Source organism: Gopherus flavomarginatus, chromosome 8 (assembly GCF_025201925.1).
Source record: "Gopherus flavomarginatus isolate rGopFla2 chromosome 8, rGopFla2.mat.asm, whole genome shotgun sequence".
Taxonomy (NCBI): domain Eukaryota; kingdom Metazoa; phylum Chordata; order Testudines; family Testudinidae; genus Gopherus; species Gopherus flavomarginatus.
The window spans coordinates 26,290,753-26,311,505 of NC_066624.1; the positions used below are offsets into that span (position 1 = coordinate 26,290,753).

The 20,753-nt window shown below is 46.8% G+C and overlaps 2 protein-coding genes across 6 annotated transcripts in view; both read left to right on the forward strand.

The window, feature by feature from the left end:
• The window catches only part of EDA (ectodysplasin A), a 188,047-nt gene extending 185,077 nt beyond the window's left edge, over positions 1-2,970 (forward strand). The window contains exon 8 of the mRNA XM_050965189.1: positions 1,744-2,970. Coding sequence (XP_050821146.1) covers positions 1,744-1,995 — 252 coding nt within the window. The 3' untranslated portion in view covers positions 1,996-2,970. The remainder of the gene's footprint in view (positions 1-1,743) is intronic.
• A 4,610-nt stretch (positions 2,971-7,580) lies between these two features.
• Positions 7,581-19,611, forward strand: LOC127056859 (transforming growth factor beta activator LRRC32-like). 5 transcript variants are annotated; one of them, XM_050965182.1, is made up of 2 exons: positions 7,581-8,985; positions 15,819-19,610. In XM_050965182.1, exons 1-2 carry the CDS (start codon positions 8,968-8,970, stop codon positions 17,811-17,813), a joined length of 2,013 nt encoding a protein of 670 aa, XP_050821139.1. In that variant the 5' UTR covers positions 7,581-8,967; the 3' UTR covers positions 17,814-19,610. The 5 variants fall into 5 exon arrangements, with proteins under 5 accessions (XP_050821139.1, XP_050821138.1, XP_050821140.1 ...); XM_050965181.1 differs by lacking the exon at positions 7,581-8,985 and adding an exon at positions 11,421-12,509 and having other exon boundaries at positions 15,819-19,611; XM_050965183.1 differs by lacking the exon at positions 7,581-8,985 and adding an exon at positions 12,472-12,558.
• Positions 19,612-20,753: the final 1,142 nt, after the last annotated feature.

A 20,753-nucleotide genomic window follows, 5' to 3' on the forward strand; every position in this document is an offset into this window, starting at 1 on the left:
GTGCCATAAATCCTGCTGTTTTTTTCTCCATACATTCTATTGTGCAGTTACTCACATTCCAAGTCAGTACTGAACAACAAGCTTAGAAGGAAGCTAGAGGTCATTTTTCTGCTGGAGGTGCTGTCTTTTAAGAGATCTATAAAACCAAAGTCCTGACTAATGATAATTTAAGATCTCATGTCACCGTTTATAAATGTAGGGCTGTTAGCCCTGCTGTTCTGGCCAAATTCCAAGTTAGGTAATTCCATCCCACCTTGCAATTTCCTCCTGTGGTTTTAAATGGATACAATACTCTTCCAAAATCATTGTGTATTACGGCTTTGTGCTGTAAAACAGCTGCTGCAGTTCACTCCAGAGATGAGTGCAGTGTATATATGTATGTAGTTTGTAAAGGGCTTTGGAATCCACCAGGATGGAAAGTGCTGTGTAAATAGATGATGATGATGATTATGATTATACAGTACACTTCTCAACATGGCATCTCCCAGAGAACTGTTTCTTCCACCCAAATGTTTTTCAGGAGAAGGATTGTTCAACTAGGATGTCTCAATATTCTGATAACCCATATCCTGGAGCTTCTGAACTCCACAGAAAATGAGGCAGCTGCAGAGCTTCTAAACTCCATCCTAGTCCCTCCATAGTGTCTGCATTGCCCTCTACAGAGAAAAGCTATATAGATACTGGAAAAGATTTTAGAAACTCTGCAACTGGCAAAAGGGCTTCCATCAGGCTCCATAATTAAAATAGCTTTACTCCAGACTTTTATAGTATCAGCTGCATCTTTTTATGACTTGTCTGCCTGTAAGTAACAGTTCCGAGGCAGGCAATGCAGATTCCAGACATCAATGAGTTAATCTTAGAATTTCTTCCATGGAGCTGTGCACCAATATATAGGCGGCAAATTGGAGTAAAATTGTTCCCTTAAACTCACACTGACAATTGCTGGCAACAGCATTTCAGTAGTGAAAACTTTGTCCTGTGAAAAAGTAGAGCTAACTTTTTTCTTTGTTTGGGGCAATATGCTAGCACTGAGGTGGAGATGAGCGTCCACTGGGCAGTGTCTGTGCAGTGACAGGATTTCCTTTCAGCCGTGCATCAACAGGATGGGGTACAACTCAGTGAAAGTCCACAGACTATGGAAACTAACAAATATCCATTGCCTCCAGGATGACTGGCTTCTCCTCATCAGATGGATGAGCCCTGCCATTGTCCTCTGAGATCACCACTCTCCATACAGACTTCTACCATACATCCTTCAGTTCTTCAGTATCAATGTTTTAAAGGGAATGGAACAGCCTTTGCAGGAAAATTTAAAAAAAAAACAAGGTTAAAACTTAAATGTCCTGAATCAGTAACAGAATTGCTGGGGGGACTTAAAAATAGCAGGTTTATTAATATTATACATTCAATCCAAGTATTTAAAGATCATTTCCCCTTTCATTTACCTGCCCAGGCCCGAGCTCAAGAGTCTGTGTATCCCCTATAATAGCAGATGACTTTGAAAGCACCTCAGATAGCTCATCCTTGAGCATTATTAATGGCAGGTTATAGGGGGCTCTGAGATCCTGAAAACTAGCCAGCCCACTGTAGAAGTAGGTATAGAGGGACTATGGAAGCGGTCCATGTTTAAATGAGGAAAGATGCACATGCATGAGCACATTTTCAGCAAGAAGTGGGTGGTTTCCTGGTGCACAAACACACCTCTGCCTCTCCATAACACCATTTCTTCCTCCTGCTTTATAGGTGTACTACATAAACTTCACAGATTTTGCCAGCTATGAGGTGGTGGTGGATGAAAAGCCATTCCTACAGTGCACCCGGAGTATTGAGACAGGCAAGACCAACTTCAACACCTGTTACACAGCTGGGGTCTGCCTCCTCAAAGCCAGGCAGAAGATTGCAGTGAAAATGGTCCATGCTGACATCTCCATCAACATGAGCAAGCACACGACTTTCTTTGGGGCCATACGGCTAGGAGATGCACCAACATCTTAGATGAACTTGGCATATACATGGAGTCTCCCAGAACTGCACAGTGCTGCTTTTCATAAGAATATGAGGGGGTTCTATAATCCAGCCACAAAGAAAACTGATCCAGAGCTATTTATTTCTTTACGTGGATACAGGAAGAGCAAGGTCACCTGTGATTTGCATGGAGACTTGTATTGGAAAGGCAGTTGAGAAAGCATTGTGAAGAAGAAAGGCTAGCATGTCCTTTCTTGCCTCAGTGTTTCAAGTATTACTGCACTGATATTCTGCTCTGTGGTCCTCACCAGAGATTTCTGATGAGAATGATATGGGTTTCCTGCTTTTATGTTGCACTAGCTATAGCATCCATGGCAGTGGCAGAAGGCGAGAAAAGACAGACTTTCTGATGAGTTGTTCTCTCTAGGCACTCATGCACTGCTGCCTTTGCACACTGAGGGCAAGAAACCTGTGGGGTTTCTCCACCTACGAGGGAGAGTTCTATTTTAGGGCAATGACATTGCAGTGTGAAAGGTGACAATGCGCCCTAGACAGTGGTGTTCATCCTCTGGGCTGTAAGAATAAGTAGGTTGAGTGCTCCTCTACGAGGCTTGGAAGCAAGGTGCAAATGTAATAAGCATTGATGAGCATTAAAACATAGTCACAAAATAAAATGATACCACATAAAAAACTCTCTCACCATTTTGCAAGCTCAGCATTGAGATGCTCTAGGCAGCAATGACCACGAGATGTTTCGGTGCCACTGGTACTTTTAAGCTCCTGCCATGTGCCCAAAGGTTTAAGTTGCTCTAATGGGCACTTCCTGGAAGTGGTGGTGTTGCAATAGCAACTTGTAATTTTACAAAACTAACTTGTTGCATGTGAGGAAATATTTACATAGGCTTCATAGTGCAGCCTGCTGCAAACACGGCTACACACACACACACACACACACACACACACACACACACACACACACACACACACACACACACACACACACACACACACACACACACACACACACACAGCAGCAGCAGCAGCAGCAGCATCCACTGAAATGGGTTTTTTTAAGATTAACATGTACAAGCAAACGGAAATCTTTTCTGTCACTGGCAATTATGTGCTGAGTTCTAGGTGCTTTATTCTTTCCCTATACTAGTGAAGAATCTTTCATTTCTTGTCTGCCCTTCTCTATCAGAAAGACAGTGTAATAAGTGGTGATTAACTATTTTCCAGCATGACCTGTATTGAAAACTTTGATCCAACGCATACTCACCCTTCCCACTTCTCTTTTCTCTGGACTCAACTGATTCTAGTCCCAATGTACCTTTTAGGCATTAATGGAAAAATTAGAAGACTGTTTCTTCAAGCTTTCTGAGCAGCCCTTTCCTACTATTTCCATTTGACTGATGAACTCTAAATCCAAGACCTGTACTTGAATTCAGGAAGGGGAAAGGACTTTATTCACTTCTCTGTATCATACCCTTTAAAAAAAAATAAACTGGCCATCTTTGAACAGAGCTTTCCCCAAAAATACAGATTATATATGGGATGGTGATAGCTCAGTCAATATATTAAAATAAAAATAAATTTCTGGAGATTGGAAGAAAATCCTAAACAGACAGCCTAATGCTACCTTCCTCTTTACCAATAAAGGCTACTTGACAGTGATAACCTATTGGCATTTGAAAATGACCCTCCAGCAGCACCACAAAGACAGGAATTGGCTTGGCCAACTAAGGTGCCAACCTATACTCTTCAGCCCAGAATACCCTTAGCTTCACTGTTCTTCCCCATTCATCATGAGCGATGTCAATGTATAAGGAGAAAAGCACCTTCCAAAGACTGCCATTCCTATGAGAGAAATGCATCATAGGGGGAACTAGCCTTTGAGTTCAGGCCTTGCTACTCATTGGAGGGGTATAGTTATGCCATAAGTGCATGACAAATTCCCTATTATTCTTTTCTTCATATGATCTGCCTCCTTTCCATCCTCAACATGTTGGACTAGCATGAGCATTAGGACATTTAACGAGTTTTCAGTGGTTTGTTTCCCTCAGAATCGATTAGAAAGACACATTCTTCAGAGAACAATGAAATTGGGAAATGTTTGTGATGGGAACCTCTGTTAACCAACTCATTAACACGTATACTTTCAAATATAGTCTACTTAAACGAGAAGACTAGGGACAAGCAGAAGTAGTGAAATGACAGGCAAGAGCATGATGGAGTTAGTAATGCTCTTGTGTCCCATTGTGCTAGGCCCCATGATTCCGAGTTGAATGATAAGGCTTCCACTGAGCAGCAATATTCCACCTGTGCAAAGGCAGAACACTCACCTTGGGGAGCACCATGTATCTCTGTCTAGCACTCCTCCTGGCATGTACATAGAACAGCAATGAAGGACTCCGGAAGGAACAGAATAGCGCCTTCCTCATCAGCTTTAATTTCTTGTATGTTCAGTTAGTAGAATGCACCTTTTCTGATTTTGCATTAGACCAAATGGTGAATTCAATATAACTTGAGTTGTACAGCATCGAGCACAGGAGACTGGGGAGCACATTACCCGAAGAACTCTGATAGTATGTTAATGGCCGTATTCATTACTGGGATAAATGACTGTAATTCCATGAGAGAGTGAATTGAGCTATAAAGAGCCTTTTTATAAATGAAAAGTCAATGGCTTCTCTAGCAGCAAAATCTCATTAATGGAGTATTAGACTACATTTTTAAAATTACTTAACTTATTATAAGTTCACCTAGGTTGGGGTGGGCAAACTACGGCCCGGCCTGCGAGCCATTTTAAGCCAGTCACCGAGCTCCTGCTGGGGAGCTGGGTCAGGATGGCACCACACAACTCGGCCCCGCTCTGGCACTCCAGCCAGGATGCCAGGCTGGGGGCCGCACCATGCAGCTTGGCCCTACTCTGGCTCTCCAGCTGAGGCACTGGGTCGGGGGGCCACACCACGCAGCTCCTGGAAGCTGCAGCATGGCCCTGCTCTGAGGGTCAGGGGCCGCTCCACACCTAGGAGCCGGAGAAGGGACATGCCACTGCTTCCAGGAGCCATTCGGAGCCTGCAGCCCAAGCCTCTCCCCACACCTCAACCTCCTGCCCCAGGCCTGATCCCCCTCCCACACTCCAAACCCCTCAATCCCAACACAGAGCACCCTCCTGCACCCCAAACCTCTTATCCCCAGCTCCACCCCAGAGCATGCACCCCCAGGCAGAACCTGACCCCGCACTCCTGCCCCAGCCCTGATCCCCCTCCAAACCCCTCGGTTCCAGCCTAGAGCACCCTCCTACACCCCAAACTCATCTCCAGCCCCACCTCAGAACCTGCACCCTCAACCAGAGCCCTCACCCCCTCCTACACCCCAACCCCAATTTTGTGAGCATTCATGGCCCGCCATACAATTTCTATTCCCCAGTGTGGCCCTCAGGCCAAAAAGTTTGCCCACCCCAACCTAGGTTATAGCATGGATTCTTTCTGGTGGTGCAAAGAAAGGACTTGAGCAGAAGAGATATGAGACCAGACTCTGGTCTCCAGGGCGAAAAGAGGCACTGTGAGAGAATTTAACAAGATACTAAGGAAAATAGGGGCTGGCTCCAGTTACCCATTGTGATGTCTTCCGTTCTGACAGGCATCAGTTGCTAATCAGGTTGAGAGAAGGAAGTGCTTCATTAATGGACAAATGTCGAGCATATCAGGAATTCTGGTGTGTAGTGCTGTGCTCTGCAAATGCAGCCCCTGCTGCCTTCCTGTTTGTGTCTCAGCCTTTTCCCTTTGAATGGCAATCTACTTCCTCCGCCCTTATCAGTGAGCCTTAACTGTCATTTTATTGCTAGCTGGACCCCAGTTGCAGAAAAATAGCAAATGGTTACTGATTTACAATATGCAATTTAAACCTCCAAAACTCTTTCTGTGGAGACAGTTTTTAGAGAAACTGGAAAAGCTGCTACAGTCAGGCCATTGTTAAAAAAAGCAAATATCTGCAGTAGATGCCTTTAGTTGTGAGCTGGCTACTAGAGAATGATTGACCTGCTGCCTTTGCTATCCCCAAGTGCCTTTCTTATACAGATAAGCAGGTTGCCTTTTAACCTATTGAGGACTCATATAGCCCTGCTCCTACTGACAATCGTGCCTGGTCATCACTGGGCTGCGATGTTCCTTTTGAGGAACACTAGAAATTAAAATGCTTTGATGGAAGAGTGCCAGCATTTGTGTTTAGATAAGCATTCTGAATTGAACAAATTAAACTGGATGGTTCAATTTTTCTCACAACCATGGGAGCCATAGGTTGGGAGATCCCCCTCATCTCAGCAATTCTGCCCTTTTATCCCTCTTGGGAGACAGTGAAGAGTCAAGCTTCCAAAGCTGTCTAGCTGCTTATTGGTCTTTCCAGTTTTAGAGCCTGTTGCCTCCTGCCCCGAAACAGAATCCTGTTGCTATTCTCCAGCACACAGCAGCATTGCCACAAGTTTCTAGAGCAAAGAGAAGCAACTGTGTATTTTATAGTAGTCTAAAGGTCACCCCACTGAACTGAGAATTTATCCACAAGTGCTGTGTTTGGGCTAGGCATCTCACTGAGATGCTTTTGAATCTGTTTGGAATGCAGAAAAGCTGCAAATAAGTTTGAATGCAGACTAAACACTACTTGGTGCGTACAGGAGCTCACTCACTGTTGAAACAAATAGCAGTGTAGTACTGGTGTCATTATTCTGTGCCTCCATCTTTTCCAGCTATCTCTTCTGAGAGCAGACTGTGCCTGTTGGGAGCATTGGGAACAAAACCTTTGGTGACTTGGACTAAGCAGTGCCAGCTATCTAGTTCTTGCAGGCTGAATCTGAGTCCATCATGCAGCAAGGTCCCTCCCCCCTTTTTGTTATCCCCATCATCCTGCAGATAAGTTTTTCTGGCTCCTGGATTGTATACTCTACCCACTTGAGTTTGCAATAGGAAGCAATAATGTAGTTTATTGTCATTGTTGCATACCTTTACAAATGTACCCCCTACAAGATGGGGTTTATGTGTCATTGCCTTTAATTGAGTAAACGGTTTAGGAATCATTGCTTCCAGCAAATCTCCACTCAGGCTCGTTAATGAAAATATTATGGCAGAGGAATTTTGGTCAAAGATATAGCAACTCCGAGCCCATCTTACTGTTGTGTGAGCTGCACACATTTAGTGATGCTGCGCTGTGAGTCAGCATCTTCGTTCAAGACGCAATCTGTATATAAAATATACATAATGTATATAAATGGGATGTAAGTTTATGTAAATTGTCAGTATTTTCTTTGCAAATAAAGCTTTTTCCTGATCTGACACTTTTATTTTTTTTCCCTTAAGAACCTTCTGTCTGATAGCAGTTTGTGTTGCCAGTTCACACAAGTGTATGATGAGTCTCCCCATCTCTGGTATTTTTCTTAAATCCTCAGCTACTGGGATTGAGATTGCATGAGAATCACAGCTTTTATTTAAAAATGAAAGTTTCTGGTATTTATGGTTGCAGAGAAAATATTGAAAATGTGAACTGAGCGCACCCTAAGTGCTCAGAAGAGAAAAGAACCTCCCAGATTTATATTTTTAAATCTCATGATTTTAAGCCAATCTTATCATTTTGGGGGCCTGCCCTATGATTTTTGCATTCTACGGCTCCCTTTTGCTGCATTGTTTTAATGGTAAAGAACCCTGACCTCTGCAAAATTGTTCAGTAATGGTCATTTGTCTCCTCCCTTGGATTCGTGTGGAGCCAGAAGATACTGTACTCAGAACTGGTTCTGGGGTCAGGCGAGCAGGCATCTCCTTCCAGGGCACACTACTGCTATTCCACTTGGCTTTCTTGTTTTCCTCAGCTCTTATTGGCTGGCCATTTTTGCTTGCTGATTGGTCACTCATAGACTATAAGGTCAGAAGGGACCATTATGATCATCTAGTCTGACCTCCTGCACAGTGCAGACCTCAGAATCTCATCCACCCACTCCTATAACAAATCCCTAACCTATGTCTGAGTTATTGAAGTCCTCAAATTGTGGTTTGAAGACCTCAAGCTGCAGAGAATCCTCCAGCAAATGATCCGTGCCCCATGCTGCAGAGGAAGGCGAAAAACCTCCAGGGCCTCTGCCAATCTGCCCTGGAGGAAAATTTCTTCTCGACCCCAAATATAGGGCACGAGGGCACCAAAAATGTTTTCTGCCCTGGCTGGCAAAATGGCTAGGGCCACGCTTGACTGTAATCACCCCATAGAGAGTGACTAGCAAGAAGGGAGCCAGCCTGAGAGAGAAACAGAACTGGCCCATTACAGATGAACAGTAACTCCCTGATATATGGCCTGGGGAGCAGGATCTAGAGCAGTTCACAGCTCACACTCATGGCCCATTCCCTAAGATGAGTGCATCAGAGCTCCCTCTGCTTGAAGCCTGGACACCAGAGAAATCTCAGTGACTGGGGAATCTCAGCCCTCAGAGATACAGGCATCCAGCTGGGAATGGGCATTAAGTAGGCAAAAGAAGGGAGTGAACTGTACCCCATTAGCCAAAATCCCACAGTAGAGGCATTACTGCAAAGCAGAAGCCTTATTTTCAGTCCAAAGTGAGATGGTTGTGCTGATGGGAGGTGCACACTCCATTCTCTGCCCGTGTGCCTTACCCCCAGCCCTGAAGAGCTCCTACTAAGTGGGAAAGGGAGACTCAGTCTCCTTGGCCTCTCTACTGAGTCTGTCAAGAAGGGGGCTAGTCAGGGCCAGATGTGATGATGTGTGTTGTGATAGACACCTGCTCACTCTGAACCATGCTGGGACTCAAACTGGTGGGGGGAGAGATTCCCTGTGAAGTATCTGGGCTCTCTGCTTTGTGCCATTTGTTTTGCAGGTGCTGTATTATATCTTGGACCTGCCGACAGATCACCTCATTCAGAGAAGGATGGCTGTGGTGTGAGGCAGGGAGCCTAAAGTTAACAGCTTATTCCTGTATGCAGAGTATGCTGGCCCATTACAGCACTAATGCCTGTTGCACTGCTGGTGAGTGGCCACTCTTCCCTTCTCCCCTTGACTGGGCCATGTTGCTGAAACCATTAGAACAGCCAGATCCAGCATGTCTGGCCCGGTACTGCCCAGCCACCCCAGTCTAGTTCTGTCTGAGAAACACCCAGAAGCAGTGTCAAGTCACAAGAGCAGGTTCTCTGTGTATTCTCACTAACGGGATTCAGTGCCTCTGATGCTGAGCTGTGGAACTGTACAGAAAAGCAGTTGCCCCTGGGGGGTACAGTAGCACACTTGTATTTGGAAGACATCACTAACTCCATCTGTATAAGGGAGTGTACCCCCCAGCCACCTCAGTTCCTTTGCCACTGCCACGAAGAACTAATGGCACTAGTTCCCTGGTCTGTGAGCCTATGCTCTTTGGATGGTCACAGCTAATTACTGCTAGTTTTTGTTAGTTGGATGTTGGCCTTGGGTTATCTCCAGGACCATGCCTGATCTCAGATTCCATATGGGGTTCAAAAGATAAGCACCTTGCTCAGCCATCTTCACTGAGATGGATGCACATGTCCATGCCACAGGCCTGGGAGAATCACACATAGTATACCAGTGCACAACTTGCCAGGTTGTACTCCTCAGACAAAGAGGGACAGGTAGCTCAGGCTGCAAGCATCTGAGCAGACTGACCTAATACTCCTGCAGGAGGTCTTAGGTCTGCTTCTGTGCTGAGCTCTTCTCTAAAGAGGCCAGAGATGCATCTAGCCACTTCTGCCTTGGCACTTCCCTCAATATCGGGCCCAAGGTCCACCTTTCCGAAGTTAATGCTTGCAGAGGCTGAGCTTTCCGTCTGGCACCATCCTTCACCACAAGCTCCATGTAGACAGTCCACACTACACAATGGTCTGTGACAGCACTGAAGACTCCTTTAGTCCTGTTAGAATAGATGCTGGTCAATGCTGTAAGCAAAAGGCAGGCTTCCAGATCTCCATGTGACCCGGCCCCGGAGAAAAAGGAAAAGAAGCAGCATCCAGCTTGCAGAGAGAGGCCACGGAGAAGAAAAATAGGAGGCATCATTCTCCAGCACTGACACATTTCCTTTGGGGACTCCTTACCAGTGCTGCTGTCACCTTTGGTACATACTCCTCCTCAGCTCAGGCCTCCAGTGCTGTTACCATCACCACCACCAATTTCTCTTCTTGTTGGAGAACCTCCCTCAAAGCTGTTGACTACATTGCCACTGCTTGAATCCCAACAGCAATATTTGCCTCCAACTTCAATCCAGAACATAATGGAGGAAGATGGTATCCCCTCTGAACCAACTATGTAAGTTCTTCTGGCCCACTCCAGAAAGCCCAATTCAGCTTGAATCATGAAAGACATTATGTAGGGCCACGTTCAGTACTCATGTTGGCCCTACATTCAGGGGTCCAAACAGGCTCTTTTTCATGGTGCCAAACTCATCATGGCACTATCTTCAGCACAAGATACCTCTCCTGGCACTACAGGTATCTGCACTAGCACCAAGGTATTTCCCAGGACGGAGCCTACCCCAGGCACAGTTCTCTTTGAGAGTGTGTTCCAGATGGTGCAGATATGCCCAGCACTATTGCGGCTGTCATTGGTGCCAGCACTGACACCTCTTCCTCTTCCAAAGGGAGGAATAGATACAGATAGGCACAGGGAATTCCCAGCCTTTGGATGAAAATGCTGGGGATTCTCCAAGGAGTCTAATCAGGGACTTTCAGTTAATTTCACCCTCAAGGCCTAAACCAGCTGTTTAAAGTGCACAGAGGAGTTTGTTTGGGTTCCCCCATCTGACACTCTGGGGATGTGGAAAAAGGCTAGGGGATGCACAGAGCCTGGGTCTTGTGCTAGGGAGTTATGTCACCCATACCAGTAGAGAGGTTAACTTTGTTCCCTTCCCTATACTCCCTTCCCCTTCCTCTGTTCCTTGCTAGGGGTGGTGAAGCTGGATGGAGGAGGTGAGCTTAAGAGCTGCAGGCCAGTGTTTCCCTAGATGGAGATTCCACGTTTTTTGGAGCTGCACACATTTTGTGACCTCTTTTGATTGTCTCTAAAAAAACAATAAAGGCTTGTTCTCTCTAAGGTCTGTCTTTGCCTTCATGGCATTGAACCCAGGCCTTCAATAGAACCAGTATGACCAAGCAAGGTTTAGAAGAGCTGACACCTTCAGGGGCCCTGCACCCAGTGAAGCCTGATGAAGAAAATGGGTTTAAAGCATTGTACCTGGTTTTCTAGTCCAGAGACTAGAACTTCCACAGGACTCTCTACTCACTCATAAGAACCCTGTTTATTCACTGAGATGCATGTGACCCTCAGCGCTGCATTTTGCTTGAGCCCTGAACCATAAGAAATAAAGAGCTTTCCCACAATGTAAACCAGCAGGAGGATGGAAAAATCTAACATGCAGGCCTAGCTCAGCTCCACTGTGTTCCACTTCCTTTTAAGACTACACCATATTCCTTCACCGAAGACACCAGGAGCTTGGGAAATAGCCTATTAGGAAACATCTAAAACAACCGCTGCAAAATAAGCTCTTGTGCAAACTAGGCAGTGGCAGTGCTGCCTGCTGCAGGAAAGGAATGAAGAGTCAACAGCATTGAGCCAAACAAACAAAAAAGTCCACTTAGCAAAATATCCCATGAACTGTCCCAGGAGCCAGACATTCTTGTTGTGATATGTATGGACCAACCAGTAGGTGGCAGAGTGGTCCTGGATATGTGACTACAGAAAAATTCTTTTTTGAGATATGCTGGTACTGAGGGAGCTAATATGAGTAGGGTGACCAGATAGCAACTGTGGAAAAAGGACGGTGGGGTGGGGGGGAATAGACGCCTATATAAGAAAAAGTCCCCCAAAATGGGACTGTCCCTATAAAAGTGGGACATCTGGTCACCCTAAATATGAGGCTGTCATAGGAAAATCCCCTATCTCTCCTCTTTCTCCCCCAGTGCAGTGTAACTACCAGGTAATCATCTTCCAGCCATGCTTCGCACCATCAGGTTCCCAGGAGGAGGGCATAGTGATAATGCAGTGAGCAGTGGCAGCACAACTTCCCCCTCCCATCACCCACATATACTCCTGGCTCCTGTCCATGCCTGTTCCACCCTATACTAAGCCCCACCAGGGAAAGACAGATGGTCAGTCTCTGTGACCCATTCAGTTCGGGGCTAACTGGGAGCAGGGCCAGCTCCAGGCACCAGCCCAGCAAGCAGGTGCTTGAGGTGGCCAATGGTGAGGGGTGGCACGTACAGGTCTTCGGCGGCAATTCGGCAGCAGGTCCCTCACTCCCTCTCCGAGTGAAGGACCAGCGACCGAATTGCCACTGAAGACTGAAGCGGGGGCAGTAGAGCTGCAGATCGCGATCGCGGCTTTTTCTTTTTGCTGCTTGGGGTGGCAAAAACCCTGGAGCCAGCCCTGACTGGAGGTGAAGGGATGTTGTGAACATCTGTTTGCTGAACCCTGGACTGAGACTGAAGACTCACTGCTCACTCACCCCAGTGATGGCTTCTGTTCTCTCTGCACTGCACCCTACACTGGAGGTGAAAGGCTCTTGCTGGCTGCTGCTGCTGCTCAGAGCTGTGTAGTTGGGTTGGTACATTTGTTACTGTCTGGAGGGCATGAGGGGAGGTGGAATACCAGGGGTTTAAACAGAGGCCACCTCTATGAGCCCATCTCTTCTGCCCTCACCTCTCTTTTGATGTAGCTCAGGGAGGCTCCATCCCTTTGGAAGGCTACTGCGATCTTGGGAATAGAAGCAGACCATGGGCTGTGGGAGACTGGGCACCCCCTAGCAGAAGCACCAGTGGAGCCCATGGGATACTCCAGGTGCAGGAAACCCCTAGTGAGGGTGTGAGCTGGACTTCACCTCAGGACTGTGCTGAGTGACTCATTCATGGGAGCTGGATGGTAAAACCCTTGGTGCATTCGCTCCCCAGCAAAGGGTCAGGTATTGTAAAATTTCCCTCTGCATGAGCTGCAGTAGCCCAGAGAGGGAGAAGGGAATTCCCCCTCCAGGCTCACTCCAGCCTCGTCTCCCCCACCTCATGGAGGGAGGCATGGCCAGTTGGGCTGAACAAGGACACCAGTGCTGATTGTGACCACAGCAAGGGATTCAATTCCCTTCAGATGTCCAGCACCTCCCACCTTGTGACTATTCCAGCTTGGGCAGCAAAGGGGGCCCTACTCTTCCAGTTTACATTTTGCCCGGTGGCACCATCCGGTCTTAGGTGCTAGCCTGAGCCCAGCATTTCCTACAGTGTCTAATTGTTTGCTTGGGATCCCTTATACAAGCTAACCAGGCTTAGCTATGAGTTCTGACCCAGAGCACAGCAGGAAGTGGCAGCAGCAAAGACCCTAGGACAAACCCTTTGGACAACAATGTGGTTTCCAAACTGGGGAAGCCCCACAAAAACTCCTCTCCTTCCCTGGGCCTTGTCTGCTCCATTCTGCTATTTATTTCCTTTATCGTTTCAAATTATCACCTGGAAGCATGTGCAGTGGCATCTCCACCCCCCTGTTCCCTAGTTTCTCTTTCCCTTGTGGCTTCATGCACTGTTTTTCCCCGTCAGAGGCGTATATCTTTATTTTCCCAGTACTGTAGCTGGGACTCCCACACACTATCTCCTTCCCCAAGCCTGCACTGGAGCCTATTTATATAGAAGTCTTCCTCTCCCTTAGCCCATATGAGAGCACAGAAGCGGTGGGAAGGGGCTGCTTGCTCCTGGAGCCCATCATGTTTCTGTCAGAACACTGGCTGGATGAAAGAGGATATTTGCTGCTCTGGCTGCTCCCATCTGTTCTCAAAGCCCAGCCTAGTGCGGAGGTGAGCCCAAAGCCTCTGCCATGCCAGCAGGTAAGGCTAATTACCCAGGATCCTTTGTGATTTAATAGCCACATGATACCCCCGGTGGGTCTGAGACAGGAAGTGCTGGTTGTGCTCATACCCTGCTGTGATACTGAAGGGGGCAAATGGAAGTTTAAAACCAGATTTTGAAAACCTTCCCCCAAAACTCTGACCACCTCAGCCTAGCAGCCACTCCTTTTATAGCCTGTCTTTTTAATGTCCCCTCTCTTACACTTTCTTGTCTCTCTCTGCTGCAGGGACTTTCAGACCTTGTCTTCAATCATCTCTCCCCACACCTCTGCCTTGTAATCTCCCCCCTTTGACCATTAGCCTTGTACCCAGGTGCTTTCATTTTTGTCACTCTGTGATATCGTTACCCCCCATCTTCAGACAGACTCTGTCTTGAGCAGCTTTTTGGATACCATGTGTCTGAGTGAGGCTTTACACAGCTCTTGTATGTCCGGACCAGGAAATGCTAGATACCTTGGACACATCTTGTCACCCTGTATTGTCTGTTCCTCCCCCACTTTTCTGTGACTGATCTCCAGGGTGGCTCCCCTTTGGCGACCAGGTGGTGAAATACCAGATCTACAGAATTAAAACGTGGGGGACAGAGCAGAGAGAGAAGGAGATCATTTGAGCCTCTGTAAGCAATGAGAACGATGGCTTTCTCCTCCTCTTATACCCACCCAGTTTCTACTCGCTGGCTGTCTTGGCCTGTAGAGCAAGGGAACATGGGCCTGAAATCAAACCCAGTCTCTCTAATGACAGTGAAAGCACTAACTCCTAGGCATCTTTTTTTCTTCATGGCCAGGTGCTAAAGCTGGATCTAGCTCCCAGCCAGTCACTCAGGTGAATGACGAACTATTTAAAACAAGGGACAGATGTCATTGCATTGCCTCCTGCTTGATCACACCCCCTGACTGGGTCTTTTCCTGCTCACTAAGTGATAGGCTGTGGTTAGAGGAGGTGGGATGGATCACTTGACACTTGAGGGAGGATTGTGGCTGCCAGAGGATTGAGGTTTCTTATTGTGGAATAAGAAATGACTAGGCAGGTCCCAATGGGAACTATTCTTACTTCCCTGTCCCCTCCTTGAATATATGCCTGTCTGAGGGCTGTGCTTGGGGGAGTGGCACATGGCACAGTGGAGCCATCAGGATATGCACCCCACTGCAGCCTAGGTTCTGGGATGCCGCTGGCAGACTCCACGCAGTCTCATACCCTTCTGCAGCCCAGTAAGTGTGGCACAGACCCTTGCTGGTAGAGGGAAAAGGATGATTGGTCAGTGATGATGGTACCTGAGAGCAGCCAATGAACAGTGGTGACCTAGCAGTTGGGAGCTGTCTGCCTCCCTTGTGCCTTATTTTTGTTCAGGAGAGGGGGCAGAGGTGCTGTGTGGTTCCTTCATTGAGTCTAAGCTGTGATCTGCTGGCCCAGCATAGGTGCATCAGTGTCACCCAGGCTGGGGGGCTTCAGCAGCACACACCAATAAACTGGGCTTATTCAGGGGCTTCTCTGAAGGTAATAGTGCCAGCAGGACCCTTCATAAAGGGGTGCAGCGCCCGGGCCAGAAGTGACAAATCCATCACTTCCGGAACAGACCTCGCTGGCCAATCGGTCCAGTCCACGGGAGCCCCCAAAGCATGGGGCCCAGAATGGTCTCCCCGATTCACCCTACCCAAGGGACGGCTCTGAATTCCAGCCCCCACTGTACCTCAGAAAGCCAGGTCACAACCCCCTACAACTCTGAAAGAGCTTCCCACCCACAAGGTCAGATTTGTGATTATGCTAGAAACTGTGTGTGAAGGAGTTTATGCCTTGATCTCAGTCTGCCATGGCCAAAGTACTTGTCTAAGGGGGGGAGCATGCTTGTGCCTGAGGATTTCTAGTATAAATTCCAAACTGCAGTAAGGTGTGTGTGATAGGAGTGGAGCCACATCTGAAATGAGGTGTGGGCTGAGCTCCTTCACTCTCATTGATAGCTTTCCTTGTTTCTCCATAGAGCTCAGTTCAGGTCTCATGCCAAGGTCTTGGCCTCCGCACATTTCCAGAGAAGCTTGGCCATGGGGTTAAGCAACTCGACCTCTCTGACAACTTCATCCAAAACCTGACGGAAAGCTGCACATCAAAGTTAGGGCAGCTAGAGCACCTCAACATGCATTTCAACCAGTTGGCAACTGTGTCAGAAATGGCCCTGACTCCTCTAACTCATCTGCACTCTCTGCTCCTAGCTGCAAACCACCTTGATAGGAATTACTTCACCAACGGAAGAGCCTTCGGGTCACTGAAGAATCTAAAAGTCCTGGACCTTTCTGCAAATAATTTGGACAGTGATATGGCAGCCTGGTACTTCAGCAGTCTCACCTCTTTAAAGAAACTGGATCTGTCCTGGAACAAGATGACCAGGCTGCCAGAGAGCATCTTCCAGGGAACTCTAAAGCTGAGAGAGATCAACCTTAACAACAACTACATCACAGAAATAGAGGAGGGAGCTTTTGCGGCTCTATTACATCTAAAAGTGGTGAATTTAGCTATGAATTCTCTTCACTGTATCTCAGGCTTCAGCCTCACACAGCTGCAAGTTTTAAATCTCAGTTACAATGCCCTGGAATTCTTTGTTACAGACGAAAGAAAGGAACACTACCAGCTTCAGGTGCTAGATCTGAGTCATAACAAACTGATCTACTTTCCAGAGCTCCCCAAGGTGCATCGCCTCACACACTTAAACCTCTCTGATAACGCCATGGTCTCTTTGGCTCCAAGTTCCACCAGTACAGCAGAGTTCAGACTGCGGTATGATGAGATGGCAAGACCTAACATATCATTGAATATTTACAATGCAGCAGCTAGACTGTCAAAGATAACTGACTTAGATCTCAGCAGTAACCTGTTGTATTTGTTCCCAGTTACTTTCCTTCATAATTTGAGCTCCCTCCAGAATCTCAATATGGCTAAGAACTGTCTCTATAATATAGCTGTGGAGTCACCTCCTGGTGATATGGAAAGCAAGGAGCCAGGCGCGATGCATGACAATGCCTTTCTGTCGGTGCGGTCACTGGATCTTCAAGGCAATTTCATTCATTCCTTGCCACAGTGGTTTTTTGGTATTCTGCCCAAACTGGAAACACTTGACCTTGGTTCTAACAGCCTCCGGCCTTGTGAGAGCCAGAATGCTAATAAAAGAGAGACCCCAATAGGTCATAACTCAGCTCAAAGAGGTAACTGTACATCCTTCTGTGACCTACCGCAGCTGAAGTATCTGAGTTTACGTAGGAACAACATTGTGAGGCTATATCCTTACATGTTCAACCAAACCTCTTTAGTCTCCCTGGATCTGTCTGAGAATGAAGACTTGTTCATGCCAAAAGGAGCTCTGGAGGGTCTGGAATTCTCTTTGCAGAAGCTCTCTCTGAGAGGAAACCAGATGGACAACAAGAAGACAGAATTCCCTTGTCTGAAGATGCTGAAAAAGTTGGACATGTCAGACAACAAGTTGAGTCTTTTGCCCCCTGATCTTGTCTGCTCTCCATTGGAAAACCTGGACATTCGCAATAACAATCTCCAGGCCTTAAATAAACCTGCCACCGTGAGATTGTCCAACAGCCTCAATCATCTGAATGTTGCTGGCAATCCCTTTAGCTGTTGTGCGCTGAACTGGCTGGAAATTCTACAAGCTGCCCATGTAAATGTGTTGGATCTGAATGAAACTCTGTGCTTTTATCAGGACAAGAACAGGAACTTCTCAGCTAAGATAGCCAACAAGACCACGTGGCTTTGTCCTCATCAGATAGGATCTCACTACCTGATGGTATTGCTGGTGGTGATCACTCTTTGCTTTCTGTTTCTCAGCTGTGGGATATGCTGTCATCTGAAAAAGAGTCAGAAGCTGTCAAAGTATCTGGGATTCAGAAGCAACAGGGTGGACCCCATTCCTTATCATCCAAATAAGGAAAAGAGAACTGAACAGATTGCAATTGACAGAGTTACAGAAGTATAGTACAGGACAGGAGAGGGAGAATAATATTTATTGTATTTTAGGCACCTGCCCCTCACTGATACATTAAAGGTTTCACACACAAGACAATAAAACATTCAAAATCAAATCAATATGCTGTTTTCCCTCTTGATGCAAGCAGCCTAGACACATGCTGTAGCCTCCATGGGCCATCTCCATACTGCTTTTTGTGTGTGCAAGGGAGACTTGGAAATGTTTTGTTGTATTTAGAAAGAATTCCCTGATGGGTTTCCTGCCCTGAAACAAGGCCGGTGCTCTTTGAATGGATCTCCCCATCCTGTTTCTTCCATCGCTCACAGTTGAACCCATCCTCTCCTGTTTGTGAGCAGATTGTTATCCCCACAGCAATGGAATTGTTGTTCTACAGAACTGTTGTTCAGCATTGTCCAGGAGTTGTCACCCGGCCTTTCAATAGGCAGACTAAATACTTGTTACTTGTCAACCTAGTAAACAAGAAGCCCCCCAACCCTGCTTTCCCCCCTGCAATATGAGGGCTGCAGAGTCATGTGAAATGCCCCTTGTAAAGAAGTGTTAGGCCTGGTCTACACCTAAAACTTAGGTCAACCTAGCTACAGTGCTCAGAGGTGTGAAAAGTTCACACCCTGGGAGATGTAGTTAAACTGAGCTAAGCCCTGATGTAGACACCACTAGATCCTCAGAAAAATTCTTCCATCAACCTAGCAACCACCTTTCAAGGGAGAGGATTTACCACAGCAATAAAAAAACTTTTCTATCACTGCGATGTGTCTACACTACAGCAGCATTGCTGCAGCTGTTTGGCTGTAGCACTTGTAGTGTGGACAAACCTGTAGTGTATTCTTCTGTAATGGCCCCAAACACAACAGCTTACAGTATCAAAAATGGCCTTGTGGGGAAGAGGGAGAGGGTGATTTCTGCAGAATCCCAGGATATTGTTTAAAAATGTGACTGTCCCCTTTGTTGACACTCCTGTCCCTTGAACTTTCATCCAAATCTTTGTGCTGAGTTGATACTTCTAAGTGGCTCTGAGCAATGCAGATTGTGCCTGAGGACAGCTTGCCATGTTCTTGGCCATTGTGATAGGAATGAATCTACCTCAATAAAAGGAACTCGAGTTGAAAATTCTCAGCCTCAATGTCTGCTTTTAAGTCAAAACTCCTAAGCTTTTCAGCTCAGTGTGCAGGCAGATGAACATCCTCAGTGCTTGAAATAGGACAGCCAAGCCACAATTTCTGAACTGTCATAAACCTGCAGTGACTTCTTCCACAAGGACAGGAGAGTGCAATCTGGCTGTCTAGCTCCAGGGACAGCTGGGCCTCCCCATAGAAGCCATCAAGACAAAGAGCTCCCTGTCACTGTTCTAACCAGTAACACTCTCACCATTGCTGCTCATGCTCCCCAGATAATCAGCAGATGCTGCAGGAGCAAAGTCCTGAAAGCAGTAAAACATACTGAGACTGCAGCTCTCTAGCTGCCAGGTTACTCCTTCCTGGACTTCGGAAGCCAAAGAGAAACACTCATTACTATCATGGGTGTTGTGCTTGAGCTCAGACACATTCATTTTCCGCCCTGTCACTGCCAGGATTGCTGTGACAAAAACCACTGCTTTTCAGGTTTCCTCAGTTCTAATCTTTGTCACCCCAGCCAGCCTGGCACTGAATCCGACACCCAGGAACATTTACAAGTCGAGCTCTACACACGTCTGGTGCTACAGAGTACCACAGAGTGAATGGGGTTTGGAAAAGGGTTAAATTATTCGTGAATTGTCATTAAATGATTTATTGTAAAATAAAGGACACTTTGCTCTAAAGAAGGTGCTGCCCTTTACCTCCCCCCAGTCCCCGCCACCTGCATTGTGTCTGTAGGTCAGCTATTATGTGCCATGACAAACCAACTTTCCTAATGAATGGAAATCTATGCCCATCTCATTGGATGGAGCTGAGCCCACGTTTCCATGTTCAGTTCAGACTCTCTTTGATCCAGAAGGGTACTGTGGTCATTTCAAGATTGGCCATGGGATTATGCTGTTCTCTATTCCACTGTGCTTCCCTCCTTATCCACCAGGCTCTGTTGTTAACTGTGGATTTATTCATCTCATTTACATTTGAAGCTCCTTAGGACAGGAATGTATTTTCTTATTTGTCTTTAGAGCACTGTGTACACACCACTGGTGCTACATAAGTAGTCTGGCTGCTCCCAAGAGCTGTGTTTATCATGCAAGAGAAGGTAAGGGAGAGAGGGCTGGATGCCCTCTGCATATCCAGGGCATGGTTACTTCAGAGGGTGTTTCATGATAAACAAAGCCCCAGTTGCAGGTGCTATTGTTTTTTGACAGGTGTATTTGAAGCTGTAAATGTGCACATTGGGTGGCTTCTTGGTTAGGAATGTTCCTCATTTAAACCACATACTAGGCTGTACTTTCCTCCATGCATTCCACAGTACGCTGCCTTGGCCTTCACCAGGTTTAGTCATCACCACCTTCCACTGCCCCATGAAGAAGCCTTCAGTGTTGTACATTCCATGCACTCTAAACCAGGACAGCCCTGCTGTGCCCCGCTGAGAGCTTTGTTAGTAATTCACCTGGTACCCAAGAGCCATAACTGCTGACAATGTAAAATGGAACAAATTACAGGCACCTTCACCTTTAATATGAAAGAGCAGCCCAGGGAGTCTACAGACCCCAGTATGCCTCCCTTTCAATCTGAGTGAATGGTGACTTGAACTGAGCTGGAACATTGCATGCTGGTCCCTCTAGTCTTCATTAGACGTACTTCTGTATTAAAGGTGACTCGCCTGCAACCACACGCAAAAGCCTCGGTGCTGCCTTTGTGCCCAAAGCTGCTCTTTCAGATGTCCATCCTGCTCCAGTCCTCACAAAGATGCAAGAAGTAGCTTTCAAAAGCTTGAGATTCTTTATTCTCTGTTGCTCAGTGTGCCAAGCAC

What these genes read in the sequence shown, in the direction of transcription:
- LOC127056859 (XM_050965179.1), top strand. Translation starts at nt 13,703, where the DNA reads ATGTTTCTGTCAGAACACTGGCTGGATGAAAGAGGATATTTGCTGCTC. An exon ending in AGCCTCTGCCATGCCAGCAG is followed by an intron (nt 13,823 to 15,818) that starts GTAAGGCTAATT and finishes GTTTCTCCATAG; the next exon opens with AGCTCAGTTCAGGTCTCATG.